At 41.6% G+C, this 18,008-nt stretch overlaps 1 protein-coding gene across 2 annotated transcripts in view; it reads right to left on the reverse strand.

Annotated features, from left to right (window-relative positions):
• Nucleotides 1-927: 927 nt before the first annotated feature.
• The window catches only part of LMBRD2 (LMBR1 domain containing 2), a 107,967-nt gene continuing 90,886 nt past the window's right edge, over nt 928-18,008 (reverse strand). For both annotated transcript variants that reach the window (XM_030193038.1, XM_030193037.1), the window contains exon 18: nt 928-10,630. In XM_030193038.1, coding sequence (XP_030048898.1) covers nt 10,564-10,630 — 67 coding nt within the window. In that variant the 3' untranslated portion in view covers nt 928-10,563. The remainder of the gene's footprint in view (nt 10,631-18,008) is intronic.

Genomic DNA, 18,008 nt, shown 5'->3' on the forward strand with positions numbered 1-18,008 from the left:
AGCCTGTAACCCTAAGTTTTTGAATTTCCCTAAGGTAGAATTATCGTCACCAAGAGAACTTTTTAAAACGTATTTGTTGGATATTTTAAAGATACCCCAGTACTCTCTACCTCCTATTAATAAGCTATACTATTTACCATACAAAATGAGAAGATCTGGAGATTTGACTGATGTGTCACCTCCTGAAGAGGCAGAGGCGGATTCACCAGATAGTTTAAATTTGACTGACTTTTTAGAGAAATCACAAGACTTAGTGGAGATGCGTGCTATGCTTCTGGTCTCTTTTGTGTTTGAAGCTGATAAAAGTTTGATACTTTTCTTTAGAAATCATTCATAAGAGTCAAACGATTTGGGGTCCTGTTTGCTAAGCCACGCTAATGTTTGAGACACCCATGGGTGTCTCTAGCATTAGTGCATGCTAATTTTTAGCATGCGCTAAAAACACTAGTGCACCTTAGTAAACAAGGCCCTTGGTGTTTTCCTGACATGGGAAAAGAGACTCAGGAACACCATAAGGCTTTTTTTTGGCTCTTCTACGGATTCTTCAAAATAATGGAGATTTTTTTTTACTTCCTGCTAAATGTTTGGTAAAAATTCAGAATGTTAGATATATTTTCTATGACCATGCACAGGAAATTGTTTCTTGATAATAAGTTTGATGTTCAGATAGGTGGAAACCCTCCTGTTTAGATTAGGTATCCCTATAAATTTGGGCATAATGTAATGTCACCTGCAAAGCCTTTTCCTTTTCATTTTCTTAAAGGAATTCTCTGTATATTTCTGTTGAATCTCCATTATTGGGGACTGTTCGAGGTTTAAGTTCAATGGATATCACTGAGGGCCCTGTTTACTAAGATGCACCAGCATTTTTAGTGTGCACTAATTCCAGACACCTATAGAATATATGGGTGTCTCTAGCATTAGTGCGTGACTACAGTGTGGCTTAGTAAACAGGGCCCTGAAACTGCATACTGCTATTTTTTTCTCTCCTTTTGGGGAGTGATTTTCTATGAACTATTCCTGTTTCTGGACAAGTAATATTTGTGTAATTCTTAATAAAAAGAAAAGTAAAAAAAATAAAGTAAAATAAAACAGCATTTCTTGACAGCTGAACAATTTTGGGTATATGGAAAACTATCCTAGGTTAGGCTGTATATAGCCTTGAACTAATTCTATACTTCCTTTAAAGGAAGGAAAATGAGCTTTAAAAAAAATCACTCACGGCTCCATTCTTTTCTGTTCTCCAACTTCTAGCAGATTTAAAGATAAACTCTTACAGGATAGGCCCACTCATTCGGTCCAGCAGGGATCCAAGCAACCATCCCTCACGGTCCTACCAGCATCACCATAAGAAACTGGTAGTGCTACACCCTAATAGAGAGCATATCACATTTTCCCAAATGCGCTAAACTGCTGTTTTTAATAAGAAACATGCCATATTACCATCTGCAACTATGTGCAACAAAAGTACATGTCTCAAATAGTTTTAAAATATCTTTCTAGTTTAATTTTTAAGCTATTCTTATTTAAATAAGGTGCCGAGGTCATATAATAGTTTTTATTTCTAAACTAGCCTATATCAGACATAAGACGCATGCCATATTTTAATATCTTCATTTTTATAAAAAAACTGATAATGCCGCAGAAATTTTAAGAAGATGTCAGCACAGCAAATACTGTACATTTATTCCAAATGTTAACACAATGTGGCAAACTAAATCCCTTGACAGTGCAGATTATGACCTTTCATGGATATTAAACGAGACAGACATAGGTAGGTCCTGAAGAGGCCTGCCTGGTCTCAAAGCTCAAGTAACAAATCTTTTCTCTTGGTCCTTTAAAAAGGTCTCTCAGCCTACAAAGCCACCCCATATATGTGGGTTACAGAAACACCTTTGGTTTCAGCACTGCTGTGGGAGAATGATATTGTACAAGTCATACTTTAAAAACAAAAACATAAAACAACTACAACACTTTTCAGTATTTGTTCCTCCTCTACATCTAAAAATACCAGTAGTGACATCAGATATCCATCTGGAGTACAGCATTCCAAGTTTAAGCAGTTTGTTGTTATTTCTTTTCAAGTAAAAGCAGTAAGAACTAGACTCCAATGCTGCCAGAGTATTGCAGACATTTTTCATTAAAAAAAAGGCATATTAATTTAGCTGATTTCTTACAGATTGCTCTTGACTTGGTTTTAGGCCTCAGAAACTAATTATGAAATGTGAGTGCCATTGGGTCCAGATCTATCCAGATGTACACACAAACCACAAGAGAACTGTGGCTTGTGCGATGACAACCAATACACATCTGCATCAATTGCTACAAGAGGTCTTGGGTCATTTTGCCAAAAGCGCCACCCCTAGTTCCATTCATAAAAGCATTCCATTAACATTAAAAGCATTAATATAAGAACTGCTCATGGTTGAGGCTAAGCTCTCCAGTTGTGAGTAAACTCCATCTGTAAGCCAGCTGCCAATTGAGAACTTTCCAAAATGGTGGACTGAGTTACTTTACTTTGCAGTGCTGCTAAAAACACGTCTGTGCACTCTACAATGTATTTAGCCAAAAGAATTTAAATTATTAGAATTCCCAGGGAGAGAGATGGCAGATTACACAAGGTAAAAACATTTGAGGGTGTAGTTACTAAATGCTAAGTAGTAGTAGTAGTAGTAGTAGTAGTAGTAGTAAGAGTTATTTTACCACAGGTCCCATTTTAAACAATTTAATTTAGCAAGTTAACGGTAAAATAGCAGGTCAGTAACTATGCCCTCTAAACTATTTCTGCTAACATGAAAATATTAGACCTACAGACTTGGGGAACAGGCAGCAGTGATAAAATCCAGCACAATGTTAAAATGTATTCTTTTGTTAAACACATTTCACTAAATAAATTTCACAACAAATGTGAACTTCCAAGGATTGCATTTTATATTTAAAATTATGGGACTAAAATGGCAAAGACACAAGGTAATAATAATAATAATAAAATATCTGAACCACTTAGTCACACTGACTTGGTGTGACAAATTCATCCACCTCACCCAAAGCTAAGCATGCACAGAATACAGATTAAATAGTACAGTAGTATGAGCAGGAGCTTGCAGAGGAGAAAAGAGGAATAGGAAAAAAGTGTTGTGAGGATGAACAAGTTATACAATCAACTGGTAGGATGAAAAAACTGAAAGGAAGACATGATCCAACATGCCATGCAAACTTCAGAAGCTTCTAAAAATTTCTATCCATGCAATTAGCAAAGGTCATTTGGTACCAATAAGCATTTAAAAACCTCAGCCCTCATTGAATCCATAGGACAATCAGGCCTGTGCCTTCCCAAGACAAGTTCCTTATAAAACATCTACACTTACAATTCAGATACATAGATATGTGTTACTTTTCCTATTATAGGCCATATGCTAATAATCCTGCAACTTGAAATCAAACAAGTTAAATGTTGTAAAATGGACTCTGTCATTCCAGAAAGTACTGCTTTCACACATGAAGATAATGTAAGGAGGACCTGAAATCAGTAACTGTGTCACAAATTCAGGAGTCCTTTTACTATAGCAGCATGCTAAATGCTAAGAAGCTCATTTTATACCTATAGGCTTCTTATTTAGCTCTCACTAATTCCATCTGCACGCATTAAGCTTTGGCCCCTCAGTGTCCAGATAGCCAATGATGATCAAAACACCATATGACCAGAGTTTCAGAGGCACTGTGACCGAACCCAAAAGAAAGCATAAACTCAATTTGGCCACCGGTTTTCCTTTACAGGTGGCCAAATGACCATTAAGCTTGGGATGAATTTCTGCCATTTTAATCATCATGTGTGCAATGTTTTTATTACTACTAGCAGCAGTTACAAAATGTAACACATGGAATTTACGCAAAACCAAAACTATGACTATTTTGCAAATAAAATTTCCCCATGAAAACCTACTTACTAAGCTGCCTACAGGCCTAGTAACTGAAATAAGAAAAAACTCTTTATTATGAGATACTGAATAACACTATTTGCTGTGGCAATATTTTTATTATATTGAATATTTTTGCCCTAAAGTTTTGATAATGGATATATAACGTATTACCACAGGCTAAACATGTTAATTATTTGCTTGAATATTCACTCATTTGTACACCAGGTAAAAAGAACAAAAAACAAAAGATAAAAACATGATTTATAAACACTTTTGAGTTACACCTTTGGCTTTATAAAAATGCACTTAAGTGTAAGTAATAGAGTTTGTGATTCTTATTGAATTATGCCACTTTTAAGCTGCACTAAATTCAGACAGGTTTTGCAAGAACCATTTAGTTCTATTTTGTACTGAGCAATTGGTATACAGTCACAGGCATATTGAAACCAAGAGCAGAGCACAAAATGCTTTCCTTGAAATAAAAGTTTTTGTTAATTGACGTCATCAAAAACTTTATGTGCAAAAAGTATGCTTATAACTTGATTTTTCTAAAATAAAATCAGTTTTTCCCAGATGTCACTAAGAATTTTAACTTCTAAATCCTTCTTAAAAGCTGTTTTCTCTACAAAATGCCTTTTGTTAATTAACAGGTCTGGTTGACCTGGACACGTTAACATTCCTTTCCTAGGACTGGCAAGAGACCTCCAGCTCTGGACAAATAGAAGGGCAGAGAGAAATACCACCCTGGAATACTGGACACACTGAAGGACTTATCCTAGGAAGAGGAGGTGCTACCAGCCCAGGTTAACTGTGGGAATCTACTGTAAGTAGTCAGTTCTGTGCCAAGTGGACAAGGGAGTTTGGAGAAAAGGTAGGGACCAAGTTTAACAAAACCCAACTCCTATGGAAAGTACATATAAGACTGCAAACCAATGCAGACAGAAACCATATGCTATCAGGGTGTTCTGTAAGTCTAAATCCTGAACTGGACACCATGGTTGGTCAGCTGAAGATTTTTACACTTGTACAGAACTGACACTTGCAAAATTTGGCAGGCCTTATACATTCCATGTTACTAAGTACCAAGGAGAAATTACGGCTTGCCTGCTAATTTTCTTTCCTTTAGGCTTTCCAGACAGGTCCAGACATTATGCTTGGGATTATTCACACCTACCAGCAGATGAAGACTGAGAAAACCTAAACTTTGAGCAGTATAACCCTCCTGTGCAGTTGCCAGGCAGCCAGTATGACAGTCCCAAAGCAGCAAAGACTATAGAAACATAAAAACTCCATTAGCTGTTCTCCAGACACCAAGCCCAAAGGGACGAGGCTGTACTAGGCAATCTCTTTGTTTTACTTTTCTTCTTTTATAACAACCACAGCAACCATAACCATCTAAAACAAAAGAACTATATATACAACCAGACTTCAACTACCACTCTCCAGACCTCCACAGATGTACACTGCACCGACAACAGACGGCTACACCGACACACTTGCCTCCCACGCACCTAGAATCTGCCATTCACCAGGAACTAAGGGAGGGTTCTGGATTGGTCTGGGAAGCCTAAAGGAAAGAAAATTAGCAGGGAAGTCCTAATTTCTCCTTTCTTGTCAGTTGTTACAGACCAGTCCAGACATTATACTTGGGAAGTACTAGAGCAGTAAGAATCACGGGTTGGACCAACGGAGCCCTGAAGACAGAACACCTGTGCAAAAAAGCCACATCCTGCCTCACCTGCTCATCAATCTGATAATGACACATAAATGTATACAAGGAAGACTAGACTGCTGCTCGACAGATATCCTGCAATGGAAGCAAACCTGCCGCCCATGAGGCAGCCATTCCCCGAATGGAATGAGCTTTAAGTCCCAAAGGAACCTATCGGACCCTGAGAAGGTAGGCTGAAGAAATAGCTTCTTTCAACCATCTCGACTTGAAAGCTACTGCACTCTTCTTGCGGCCTCTGAATAAGCCAAATAAATAATCCAAAAAGCGGATCCCCTCTGTCCTCTGTAAATAACCTAACGAAACCCACCATACATCAAAGCAAGCCATCAGACATTGCTCTTTGTCCCAAGAAGGGTCCCTAAGAATTGGGAGAAAGAGAGAAACTGAGTCACACGAAAAGATGACACCACTTTAGCAAGAAATGAAGGAACCATCCACATCACCATCTTCTCTGCAGAAAACAACAAAAAGGCTCCCTGCAACACCTCCTAGCAGGAGTAATGGCAACTAAAAATATTGCCTTCAAGGTAAGTTCCTTCAGCGTACAAGATGACAATGACTCAAACGGTGTTGCCAACAGAGCAGAACTAACAGTTGATGAGGAGGCTGAAGTAGCTTGACCCCCTGAAGAAGATGCACAACATCCGGTGAGGAAGCCAGAAGCCTGCCCTGAACTGGACCCTGAAAACAGGCCAACGCCACCACCTGCACCTTCAATGAGGCCAAGGCTAGGCCCTTCTCAAAGCCACTACCAAGGATATATTCTTTGCAGCGGCTCACAAGAGATGGTACACAGTATCCGGCACAAAAGAAGAACCCATCTCTAGCTTCACCAGCTCTGTTACTACCGTGGCTGGATCTAAATGAAAGCCATCCAGCACCCGCTCTGCCCATCTGAAACAGGCTCAGACCACCAGACCCTTACAAATCAAAGCATGCAAGGCCAGAGTAGAAAGATCAAAGCTCCACTTTACGAAGTTTCCATTTTGCAAATCCTGGGGGGTCCTTAAGGACTTTCCCTCCATCCATCGGGATGGTAGTCTTCCTGGTCACAGCTGTGACCAGATGATGTGTAGGTCATACAAAGGTTTTATTCAAGCATCCAATGGACTCAACACAAATCATGCTTTGGCCACAAAGGCCTGCCTCAAGAGTCCCTGAGAAATATATATGCATAAATACTAAAAAAGGACATATCCAATTGTAAACATGCAGTAGTAACAGATAGGTTTGTTCATCCCACTATTCATAGAAGCTATGCTTTGAGAAATAACATATACTGTTAACTCCACCTATGTGATATATATCATATGTCCTTGTAATCTTTTATATATAAGTGAAACCAAATGTATGGTCAGGACAACAGTCATCGAGAATAGAAGCTGCATAAGTAGAAATATACAGTCAGCACCGTTAGTAACTCACTGGAATAACCATACGATAGACAATATCAAACTTTTAGTTTTCAAACAAATTCAGCATAGATGGAGAGAAGATCAAGATGGTCAACTTTTACAGGAGGAACGTTTAATTTTTGAATACTGTAATCTCTAATGGTCTAAATGCAAAATTAGATCCAAAAGTATTCCTTTGGGTGATTATTCCTCCAAATACATTTCCCTATGAAGTAAGATTGTAGAATATGGTAATTTGTATCCAGGTCAAGAACAGAATAGATTAGAACATCTATTTTTGGTTAAGCTAGCACAGTAATGCCCAATAAGACATTATGTTTCCTTCGCCCCCATTTATACATTTTTGTCTTTGACTGCACTGCAAGACATTTGTACCATAGCTATCTTATGCCAACATAATTCTTTTTTCCTTTTTGGTTTTTCTTTTGACTGGATTGCCAGATCTTTGTGCCACAATATCTCCATGCAGACATTGTCCCCCCCCCCCCCTTTTTTTTAAATTTTTCTTTGCTTTCATTTTTTATTTAGCGTCTTTTGTTGACAATACAAAGATTTTTTGTTTTTCTGTGACAATCCTCTAGCGCATGAGTAGCCATAACATCTTGAGAGGCAATACTGTGTATATCAATGTGACATCACAGCATACATTAGCATTGAGCTATATCTTGCAGACACTTGGTTCCTCAGTCTGCTTTGCTGCTTCACACATGAATCAGTGGCTATGATAGTTCAAGCGCAAACACTGAATGTGTATAGGTACGAACCTTTGGGTTTATCTTACATTTATGTTTTCAATAAAGTGAGACATTTTTGTGCAGAAGAGGCCCTTATACAAAGATTTAGGTACCAGCTACGGCTTTAAATATTAAGCAACCTTTTGTTTTGCCATCCCCCCGCCTTTTTTTCGGTGTCCCATCTCACATTAGACCCGGCAGCCACACTTGGTTTATTATATATTTTTTTTCTTTTGGATTTATTGTATTATACACTTCTTTATTAGACACTCTTTACTATCAGATTTTTCTGTTTAGCTTCGGCATCTTTTTTTCACATTCATTAGTTCATTTTATATGCCATGAATTCCAAAGATATCACAACTGTTTAATCTTCATTTTTCCTGCCTCTTTTTGGTGGGTTTACCAGCCTTTTTATTTGGGAGTCAAATACTATCTTGTTTTTTAATACTAGAAGTCGTTTTTACTTTTTCCCGTTTCAGCATTGGTGTCATTTTGCTTATCAACATGAGCAAAGGTTCTTGTTTTTATATATTCATTTGGCTCACATAGAATTTTTGTATATTTTCTTACAGCTAATAATAGATACATACATGGCGTCATATACATATAAATATACCTTTTTGCATGCTTTCAAGTTCCAATTAGTGTATGCCTCTTCAGATGTAACTTATAAATATATGTGCAATTTTATGTAGCCATGAATTGGTCATATCATCTTACTTCACTTTTATATTGACATTAGATGCTATATGAGAGCTAGAGTGTTGAACACATTCATACTGAAGGTACCGTCCATATTTCATTAATATTGATCTCCTGACAAATTTGCTGTGACCAAGGCATCCATCATGGGTGGCCGAAAGGAGTCCCTGTCCTCTTGAGGAATGGGATACAATTTAGCCATTGCCTTTCCCACCCGGTTCGAGGCGTCTGGGGTAGCCCATTCCTCCTGAATCATATCCCTAAGGTCCTGATTCATGGGGAAGGACATAGGTGGCTTTTGGATCCCTTTCATCAAAGGATCCACTGACTGAGTGGGTGCAGCACAGATTTAGAAGACTCATCCTCCCCAAAATTAGGAACTGATCAAATCTGAGAAATTAACTGATAACTCAGCCCTATGAAAAATCCAGACCACCAAGAGGTCCAATCCCAGGGGCAAGGGATCTTCATTGTACTCCCGGGAGACAACCTCCTCACCTTTGGGCTCACTGGCATCCTCCTCCAAACCAAAAGAGACAAGGTCTTCCAACGCCTCCTCCCAGGAAAGCCTAGGCCATTTTGGAACTGAGGGACACTAAAAAGCTGGAATTTCCACCCCCAAGAGGGTCCCCCAGCCTGCCAAGCCCAAAACATTGTCCAGACAAACTTGGGCAGGAAGCCACAGTACCCCCACTGCAGCTGCCAACTGCTCAGGCCCAGACTTACTCACCAAATGTGGTGGGCCCTCTGAAGTATGGGAAGAATCCGCCATGGCAGTGGCTCCACCAAAACCTGCTCTGACGCAGAAGTCCCTGGGGATAAGGCCAGTGCACTCTCTCTTGCCACAGCTCCCGTCAAACTAGACTGCCCAGGTTCCCTGCACTGCTTACACAAAGCACCTGGCTCATCAATACCCTTCCTGCCACAGGACTTACAGCATCAGGACTGCTCTGCTCATTTTGGGATTGCACAAGCCACAGGACTTGCTAAAACCAGCCTGCCCAGGGCTGTACCTGTGGAGGACCGACTTGCAGCAGAAAAATGCACTAGCACTCAAAAATAAGAGCTGGCTCAGACCGGAGCTCAGTCCCTCAACCAAGGCACACATTTCATTCCAATGTCTTTTTTTTTTTTATGTCCAATTGTGCCCTTACATTTTTTTTTAATGTCCAATTGTGCCCTTACAAAGTGCTGCTAGCTGCAATTTAAGAGCACTCATGGCTTGCGTGACCAACGCACAGCCAAGGCACAGCAGTTCTCCTCAAACCAGGAAACCCAAGATGAAGGAGGGACCCAGCCACCTGGGTAATACATCCCTGGGGATGGACCAGCACCCCGCTTTTAGAAGGCAACATAGGAAAACAGCCAATACTCTTTGTTGGGGTTTTTTCCAGTGATATTATCCAGAAAGGCTGCCCCCATAAAGGAAAAAAAACTAATCTCCTAGCAGAGCCTACCAGAACCAGACACAGACTGCACATCTACCATCTGCTGCAGGTGGAGAACAATACTGGCTGCCTGGCAACTGCACAGGGATATACTACTCAAAGTTTAGGTGTTCTCAGTCTCCATCTGCTGGTAGGCGAGTATAATCCCAAGTGTAATGTCTGGACTGGTCTGGAACAGCCGACAAGGAATTGTCAGTTTGTCAACAGTTATAATATTTTTGCAATTTACTAAGAAACGCACACCCATTCTTATCTTTTATTTATATTAAGTGATGGGCATGATTTTAAATAATTGTGCTAGTTTTCAATGACTCTAGTAAGAACTGAAGTTCATCCTGAATCTTATACATATCTATTACTTTTAAATGAAAATATTTCTGTAGTATTTTATCCTCTTGCTTTCTGTTACTCTGATGTCCTGAGGCCAAAACAGAGATGCCAACAATACATGGTAATAGTTTAAACCAGAGTTCACCCAGAAGTGGCTGAGTTGTATGACTGGATTTTTTTCAGTTTTACAATCAGTGATCATTTGTACAAGTCCATGTTTTAAATACTGTACAGCAAAGGTGGTGGAGCAGCAAACTTCTGCTTTAACTCTTCTAGAATTCAGACGTCATCAAATATTCTGCTTTGAGAATGAGACATAGACAAATACCTCCCTCCTGGTTGATACCTGTGTAAGAGAAAGAGGAAAAGTATATAATTCACTTCTTCCACTCAGGGTCAGAGAAACTTTGCTAATACAGATTATAGACTCATACTGCTCATATCTGGGCACCTTTGGCTTATAAATCAAAATGCAAATGGGGGGGGGGGGGGGACCCAAGAAACACCCCCCTCCAAAAAAATCACCATACTTGTGACATGCTTGTAGTGGTTATACTAAATCTAGTTCAGCCAACCATTTGCAAACTGTAAAGGACAATGAACTCCAGAATGGCCATCACAACAGCATTCTGCCATAACTTTGCAATTCTATCTGAGGCAGGTAGGTCAAAAGTATCGAACATATAGAACTTGATTCTGGAGAAATCAGCTTGTCTGTCTCCATTTGGAAGATTGAGAGAGACAATGCAAAGGATTCGGAGAAAATGACAGTACAAAAAGGTCATATAGCCTATCCTGTCTGCCCATCCATACCAACTACTAAGCTCTACAAACCCTTCCCCTCTCTTCCTTACAGAAGTTAAGGATAGATTTGAGGACTAATGTTCTTAAAAAAAAAAAAAACATTCACAAAAAATGCCTGAAGCCTGCTGAACAGCATACCACATTGGACATCAGGCAATACTTCAGATGTGGACACTTAAAAGCATGAAGTACTTCCACTACTGTCCAAGTCCTCAGGGTTGTGCATAAGTGAGAGCTATACACATGCCAAAGCCTTCCCTCGAGACTCTATGCTCACCCACTTTCACTCACAATTCAAATCCTCCAAGATACTGTCATGACTCAACTGAGAACAGAGAAAACGATGACTGATAAATATCATTCTTCCGATATTCAAAAGCATTTAACCAGCCAGGATCAGCACTTAACTCATTAAATGCCCCATAATCGGCTATCCACGAATTTTCAGCAGGACATGGCCAGTCATGACCCACTGAAAATTTGGAGTTAGTGGATAGCCCGTTATATTTTATGATATAACCAGCTATCCGCCGATTTTCAGTGCAAGTTTGGCAGCCATATTTGGCCATGTGAATACCAAGCCTATCTTTGGTTGATTCAAACTTAACCAGCCAGTGCTGAATATTGGCTTGGCAGGTTAAGTTTGGACTGGCCAAAAATAAACAGGATATTCAATGCCAGTCACCCGAAATGGCCCAAAATTGAATATCCGGGCTCCATATGGCTTATTCTGTCTGCCCATCTATACCATCTACTTGTCCTATGCTTTCCTGATTCAGATGCTGTCCTCATTTCTGCTACCTTCACTGGGAAATCATTCTATGCATCCACCAACTTTTTCATAAATATTTCTTTAGATTACTCCTGAGTCTATCCTCTTTCACCCTTATCTTATGAATCTCATTTCAGAGCTTCCTGTTAACTGAAAGAGGCCCACCCTCTGTGCATTTATACCATGCAGGTATTTAAATGTCTCTACCATATCCTGCTTTTCTTCCAAAGGCTTCACCAATCTACTACATTTCTTTGAAGGAGTGCATAAACATATGGATAAAGGTGAGCCGGTCGATATTGTGTATCTGGATTTTCAAAAGGCATTTGACAAAGTACTTCATGAAAGACTCCTAAGGAAATTAGAAAGTCATAGGATAGGATGTAATGTCCAACACTGGATTAGGAACTGGTTAAAAGACAGAAAACAGAGAGTAGCTGTCACGAAACGCTTAGTACCCACCTGGGGTGAACCCTGTGGCCACCTAAAGGGTCTGTTCCAGCACTGCTCAGGCCCGCCTGCACCTGTGCACGTGCTCTACACTGGCAAGATCTTTACTCTCCACGCTCCTTCTCTGAGACTGGGGAAATCCAGCACATTCTGGATCGATTTTGCACTTCAGGGCCAATCAGAGCCCAGAGAATTAGCAGTGAGGGGTATTTATCCAATAGCAGTGCAGGTTACTTTCCCTCAGGGCTTAAGCTGAAAGGAAAAGAGTCACCTCTGCAACAGCTTAAAAGCAGAGGACAGACACCACCTGCTAGCCAAGCAAGAGAAATACATGTCATAAAAAAATAGTAATACAAATCACAGGCATGAAAACACCCTGTTTCACCACACCTCCCCTATCTTTAAGAGAGACCCTGGACTATGGCCTCTGCAGACCACTGGTCGGGTTTCGACATCCAGTTGACTGTACTGGCTTTTCCTTCCTGGAGAGTCCATCAGCATTGCCGTGTTCACTGCCCTTCTGGTGTTGTACGGTGAAGTAGTACATTTGCAGGGACAGACTCTACTGGAGTAGCTTCCCATTCTCTCCTGAGACTCTTTTAAGCCAGACCAATGGATTGTGATCTGTGATGATAGTAAAGTCTCGCCCATATAGATATGGTTACAGTTTAAAGCCCATACTAAGGCCAAACATTCTCAGTAGTGGCATATGCTACCTCTCTGTTAAGAAGCTTGCGACTCAGGTACACAATGGGGGGGGGGGGGGGCTCCTCCCCTCTGCCATTCACTTGACTGAGTACAGTCCCAATGCCATATGTCAAGACATCAGTCTGTACCACAAATCTTTGTTGGTAATCAGGCGTAGCTACTACTGGGGTGGTAGCAGAGGCAGTCTTTAATGTTTGAAAGGCCGCTAAACACTCTGGCGAACAGGCAATTATTCGGGGAAATCTCTTTTTAGTCAGGTTAGTCAGGGGTTTGGCTATGGTGCTACAGTGAGGCACAAACTTTCTGTAATACCCTGATGTCCCAAGGAAGGCCAATACTTGCTTTTTAGTTTGCGGACTGGGTCAATTTGTATAGCATATACCTTAGCTGGCTCAGGATTTAGTTGTCCACCTCCCCACTCTGTGTTGTAAATACTGGACTTCTGCCATTCCCATCTGACATTTGTTGGGCTTCATAGTCAAGCGGGCCTCTCGGTTCTGGTCTAATACTCCACTTAAATGGATCAGGAGGTCATCCCAAGTCTGACTGTACACAGTAATGTCATCAAGATAAGCCCTAGCATGCTCCTAGAGTCAATCTAACAGATGATTGAATACCACTGGAACATACCATGGGCATTTTTCATTTCAAAAGGCATCACAGTAAATTCATAAAGGCCAAATGGGGTAATGAATGCTGAGCAGCAGGGGAATCTGCCCGTACTCTCGAATAAGATCCAACATGGTCAGGTACTTGGCCCCAGCTAAGTGGTCTAGCAACTCATCGATCCAGGGCATTGCGTAGGCGTAGGATACAGTACATTCATTAAGCCTCCTGTAATCCACACAGAAGCGGGTTGTGCCATCTTTATTAGGGTCAAGAACTACAGAAAAAGCCCAGGGACTGTGAGATATCTTGATTATCCCTATGGCTAGCATCTCATTTGCTTGTCCACCTCAGCAACTACTCAACAGGCACTCTGCTTCAGTGGTTATGGCCAACAGTGTTTACACTGTGAATAGTCAAATGAGTAATTCCTGGTTTAACAGAAAACACATCAGCATACGTTTGCAGTACTGCTTCTAGCTGCTGTTTCTGTGTGGGGGTTAACTGCTCTCCCACCACAACTTGTTGAGTAGATCTCTCTGGTAATTTCTCTGCTAGGAGGTCAGGTATGGGCTCACTATACTGAGATTCTTCTGGTGGGCTGCATACAGCTAGAACCATGGCTGTGTGATCTGCATAGGCCTTTAACATATTTACATGAAAGGTACACTGCTTTCTATCTTGAGAGGCCATAGATATATCATTTAGACGCCATATGACCTTGTAAGGTACAGCCCAGTTAGCCTGAGGTTAAAGTTTGCCTTTTTGTGGATGATACCAAGATTTGTAACAGAGTGGACACCCCGGAGGGAGTGGAAAACATGAAAAAGGATCTGCAGAACCTTGAAGAATGGTCTAAGGTTTGGCAATTAAAATTCAATGCGAAGAAATGCAAAGTGATGCACTTAGGGAGTAGAAATCCATAGGAGACGTATGTGTTAGGCAGAGAGAGTCTGATATGTACAGACAGGAAGAGGGATCTTGGGGTGATAGTTTCTGAGGATCTGAAGGTGACGAAACAGTGTGACAAGGCGGTGGCCATAGCCAGAAGGCTGCTAGGCTATATAGAGAGGTGTGACCAGCAGAAGAAAGGAGGTGTTGATGCCCCTGTACAAGTCATTGGTGAGGCCCCACCTGGAGTATTGTGTTCAGTTTTGGAGGCCGTACCTTGCGAAGGATGTAAAAAGAATTGAAGCGGTGCAAAGAAAAGCTACAAAAATGGTATGGGATTTGCGTTACAAGACGTATGAAGAGAGACTTGTTGACCTTAACATGTATACCCTGGAGGAAAGGAGAAACAGGGGTGATATGATACAGACGTTCAAATATTTGAAAGGTATTAATCCGCAAACGAACCTTTTCTGGAGATGGGAAGGTGGTAAAACCAGAGGACATGAATTGAGCTTGAAAGGGGGCCGACTCAGGAATAATGTCAGTATTTTTTTCACTGAGTGTGTGGTAGATACCCTGGTGTGCCCTCCCATGGGAGGTGGTAGAGATGAAAATGGTAACAGAATTCAAAAACACATGGGAAAAACACAAAGGAATCCTGTTTAGAAGGATCGGATACAAAGAAGCTTAGCTTTCGCCTTGCAATGCCTCATAAACGAAAGGATAAACTCAGATAAGTACCTCTAAGCCTACCCAGTCCAGGAGTGCTCTGTCAAATCTCCATCCTAGAAAGGTGCAGTCTCTAGAACTGGACAAACTACTCTAAATATGGCTTCCACGAGACTTCACCTCCTTTTTCCTGCTTGCCATTCTTCTCTGTATGCACCCAAGCATCCTTCTGGCTTTGGCTGTTACCTTTTCTATCTTTTTACCCATCTTAAGATCATCAGTTATGATCATCTCCCAAGTCCTTCTCTTCTTTCATGCACAGAAATATTTCATCATCTATACTGTACCACTCCCTTGGGTTTTTGCAGTCCAAATGCATGACCCTGCATTTTTTAGCATTAAATCTTAGCTGCCAATTTCTGGACCACTTTTCTACAACCTAGGACACTCTTTGACATCTGCACAGACTACCTTATTCACCGTTCCCTTTGCAGTTTGCCTCCTTTGGACGTCCACATGCTATTCATTTGTTCAAGATCACCAGCCCCGCACTCCTAAGGCGGCTGAGTTGGCTGACATCTTTGTGGCTAACCGTCTCTGGCTGGTGAAGAAAAGCCGTCCATATCTGGGCCCTAAGCAAAATATTCCTGCAACCTTAGAGACAGCAAACTCTCCAGTGTTTCCTGAAAACCTAAAGACTTTAGGAATGAACATCCTTATTACCAGTGTGGGCATACAGGACATTTCAAAGTGGACTGCCCAGATAACCCCAAGCCTGCACTATAAAGTGTTCCAGTTCCCGCACCAAAGCTGGTGGCTTTCATGGGTAGCTCCAATCCTACGGAGGAGGCTTATGCAGTAACCGCAGCATTAAAAAAGTTACTGGTCAGTCATTAAGCAAGGAAGCAAATGGGTTTCTATAATACTATAGTACCCCAGTAACTGTGAATCATACTTAAGTAGCTAGGTTTATGGACACTGGCTCTAGCATGACTTTATTATTACAGCTTCCCCCCTACCAGTAGCCCATCTGGGATAGTTACTTTGAGTGTGGCTATGGCTCCCCTGGAGCCAACCAAAAGCTTGTCCCTTGCTTCGACTGGGGACCTGGCTGGGACTAACGAGGCTGAGAACCCTGGGCCTGGGGGTTCTGGGCAGAGTAAGGAGGCAGCAGAAACCTATGCCTTTGAGCGTAGTAGGCTCGCTACCTAGGCACACTCAAAAACCTCCTAGATGAAGAGGCTGCAGCTGGAGGTTGCCAAGACAGGGTCTGGATGTTATCAGTATGTTTCTTTATGGGGTCTGCGACCTCCTCCCATCTTGTCCCCAAAAAGTGTCTCCATGGCAACGTACATCTGCCAACCTCTCTTGAACTGCTGGTTCTAAGTCAAAGACATACAGCCTGGACGTCTGTGAATCCCCAAACCCATGGAGGACAGTCTCAATGCAATATCAAAAGAATCATAAGCACCTCTGTGGGAGAGAATTCACAAGTCTAAATATACTGCACACCAAAGACTGCAAGTAAAGGCTCATGTACAGCTGGCAGGACTGGATGCAGGCAATAAGCATCAAGGCCCAAAATGTTTTCCTCCCAAACGAGTCTACCAAAGAGGGGGAGCGCTCCTCCCGGTGCCAGCGCTTCTCAAATACTGGTGATGCTGACGCCCCGGAGCTCTCAACACCATGCGAAAAAGACCAATGCTGATGCCCCAGAACTCCTGACACCCTGTGAAGAGGACCAATACTTATGCTTCTAGGGCTTCCCCCGACGCTCAGCATCACAGTCCTTCGGTACCAATGAGGACGACATCAAACTGGTACACACTCTAGGTGTCAGGTTCAATGCTGACTGGTCCCAAGACCTACTTTCAGTGTCTGATGTCAAGAGAGGTGGAGACCTCCTTGATGCCGGTGCACTCCCAGTAGCCATCAAAGGTCAGTGCTTCTGGTGCCAATGTCAATGGATCGATCTTCAAGGAGCCAAAAAGTCTCTCCTGCTAGACCTGCTGTGCCCTCAACCACATTTGTAAACAAAGAGAACAAGAGTTAGGCTCATGGTCAGGTCCAAGGCACCCGATGCACCAAGACTGCAGGTCTGTCACGGAAATCACCCAGTTACACTAGGCACACCTTTTAAAGCCACTGGGGGTCTTCTTGGACATTGAGAAAAGAATCATGGCCAAATTAAACTCCACAACTGTGAACTATAAAAAGGGACCGAGTTCAAATTGAGATTGGTGCTCCGGCCTAAGCGGGCCTAGCAACTCACAAAAAAGAAATGAAATTTGAAGAGCCAAAAAAACTAAAAAAAAAATTAAAGGCTAACAGAATAAAATAAGAGGAAGGATATAATAATTGCAAAAGTGACAAAAATACTCACACAGGAAGGCACTGATAAAGCAGAGAAAAAAATGCACTAAGAACACAATGATGTGTTCTCCCTGCTCTGTGGACAAACGAAGACTGAAGCGGGAAGGCATCAGCGCATGTACGAAGTGATGCTACTAGAAATTTCTACATTAGTCTCGCTAGTCAGCATCCGCACCGGGCTCCATTGGACGATGTCACCCAGCTGTGAGATTGCAACTGGCCTGCTTGCCCTTGGAGTAAACCTGAATTATGCCAAATTACGCCAATGCAAATATATTCATTTCTCATGCAAATAAATTAAATGACTGTTAGAACTTATGAGATATATTCCTGGAATCTGATGCTTTAGGCCAGTTACTGTGTGACTACATGTGTAAATTGGATGAGTGAAGTGTCCAGGGTGGAGAAACAGGTGCAGTGTGCTTCTGAGTGTGTGACTACAGGGGTAGTG

This window comes from Microcaecilia unicolor, chromosome 2 (genome assembly GCF_901765095.1).
Source record: "Microcaecilia unicolor chromosome 2, aMicUni1.1, whole genome shotgun sequence".
NCBI classification, from domain to species: Eukaryota; Metazoa; Chordata; class Amphibia; order Gymnophiona; family Siphonopidae; genus Microcaecilia; species Microcaecilia unicolor.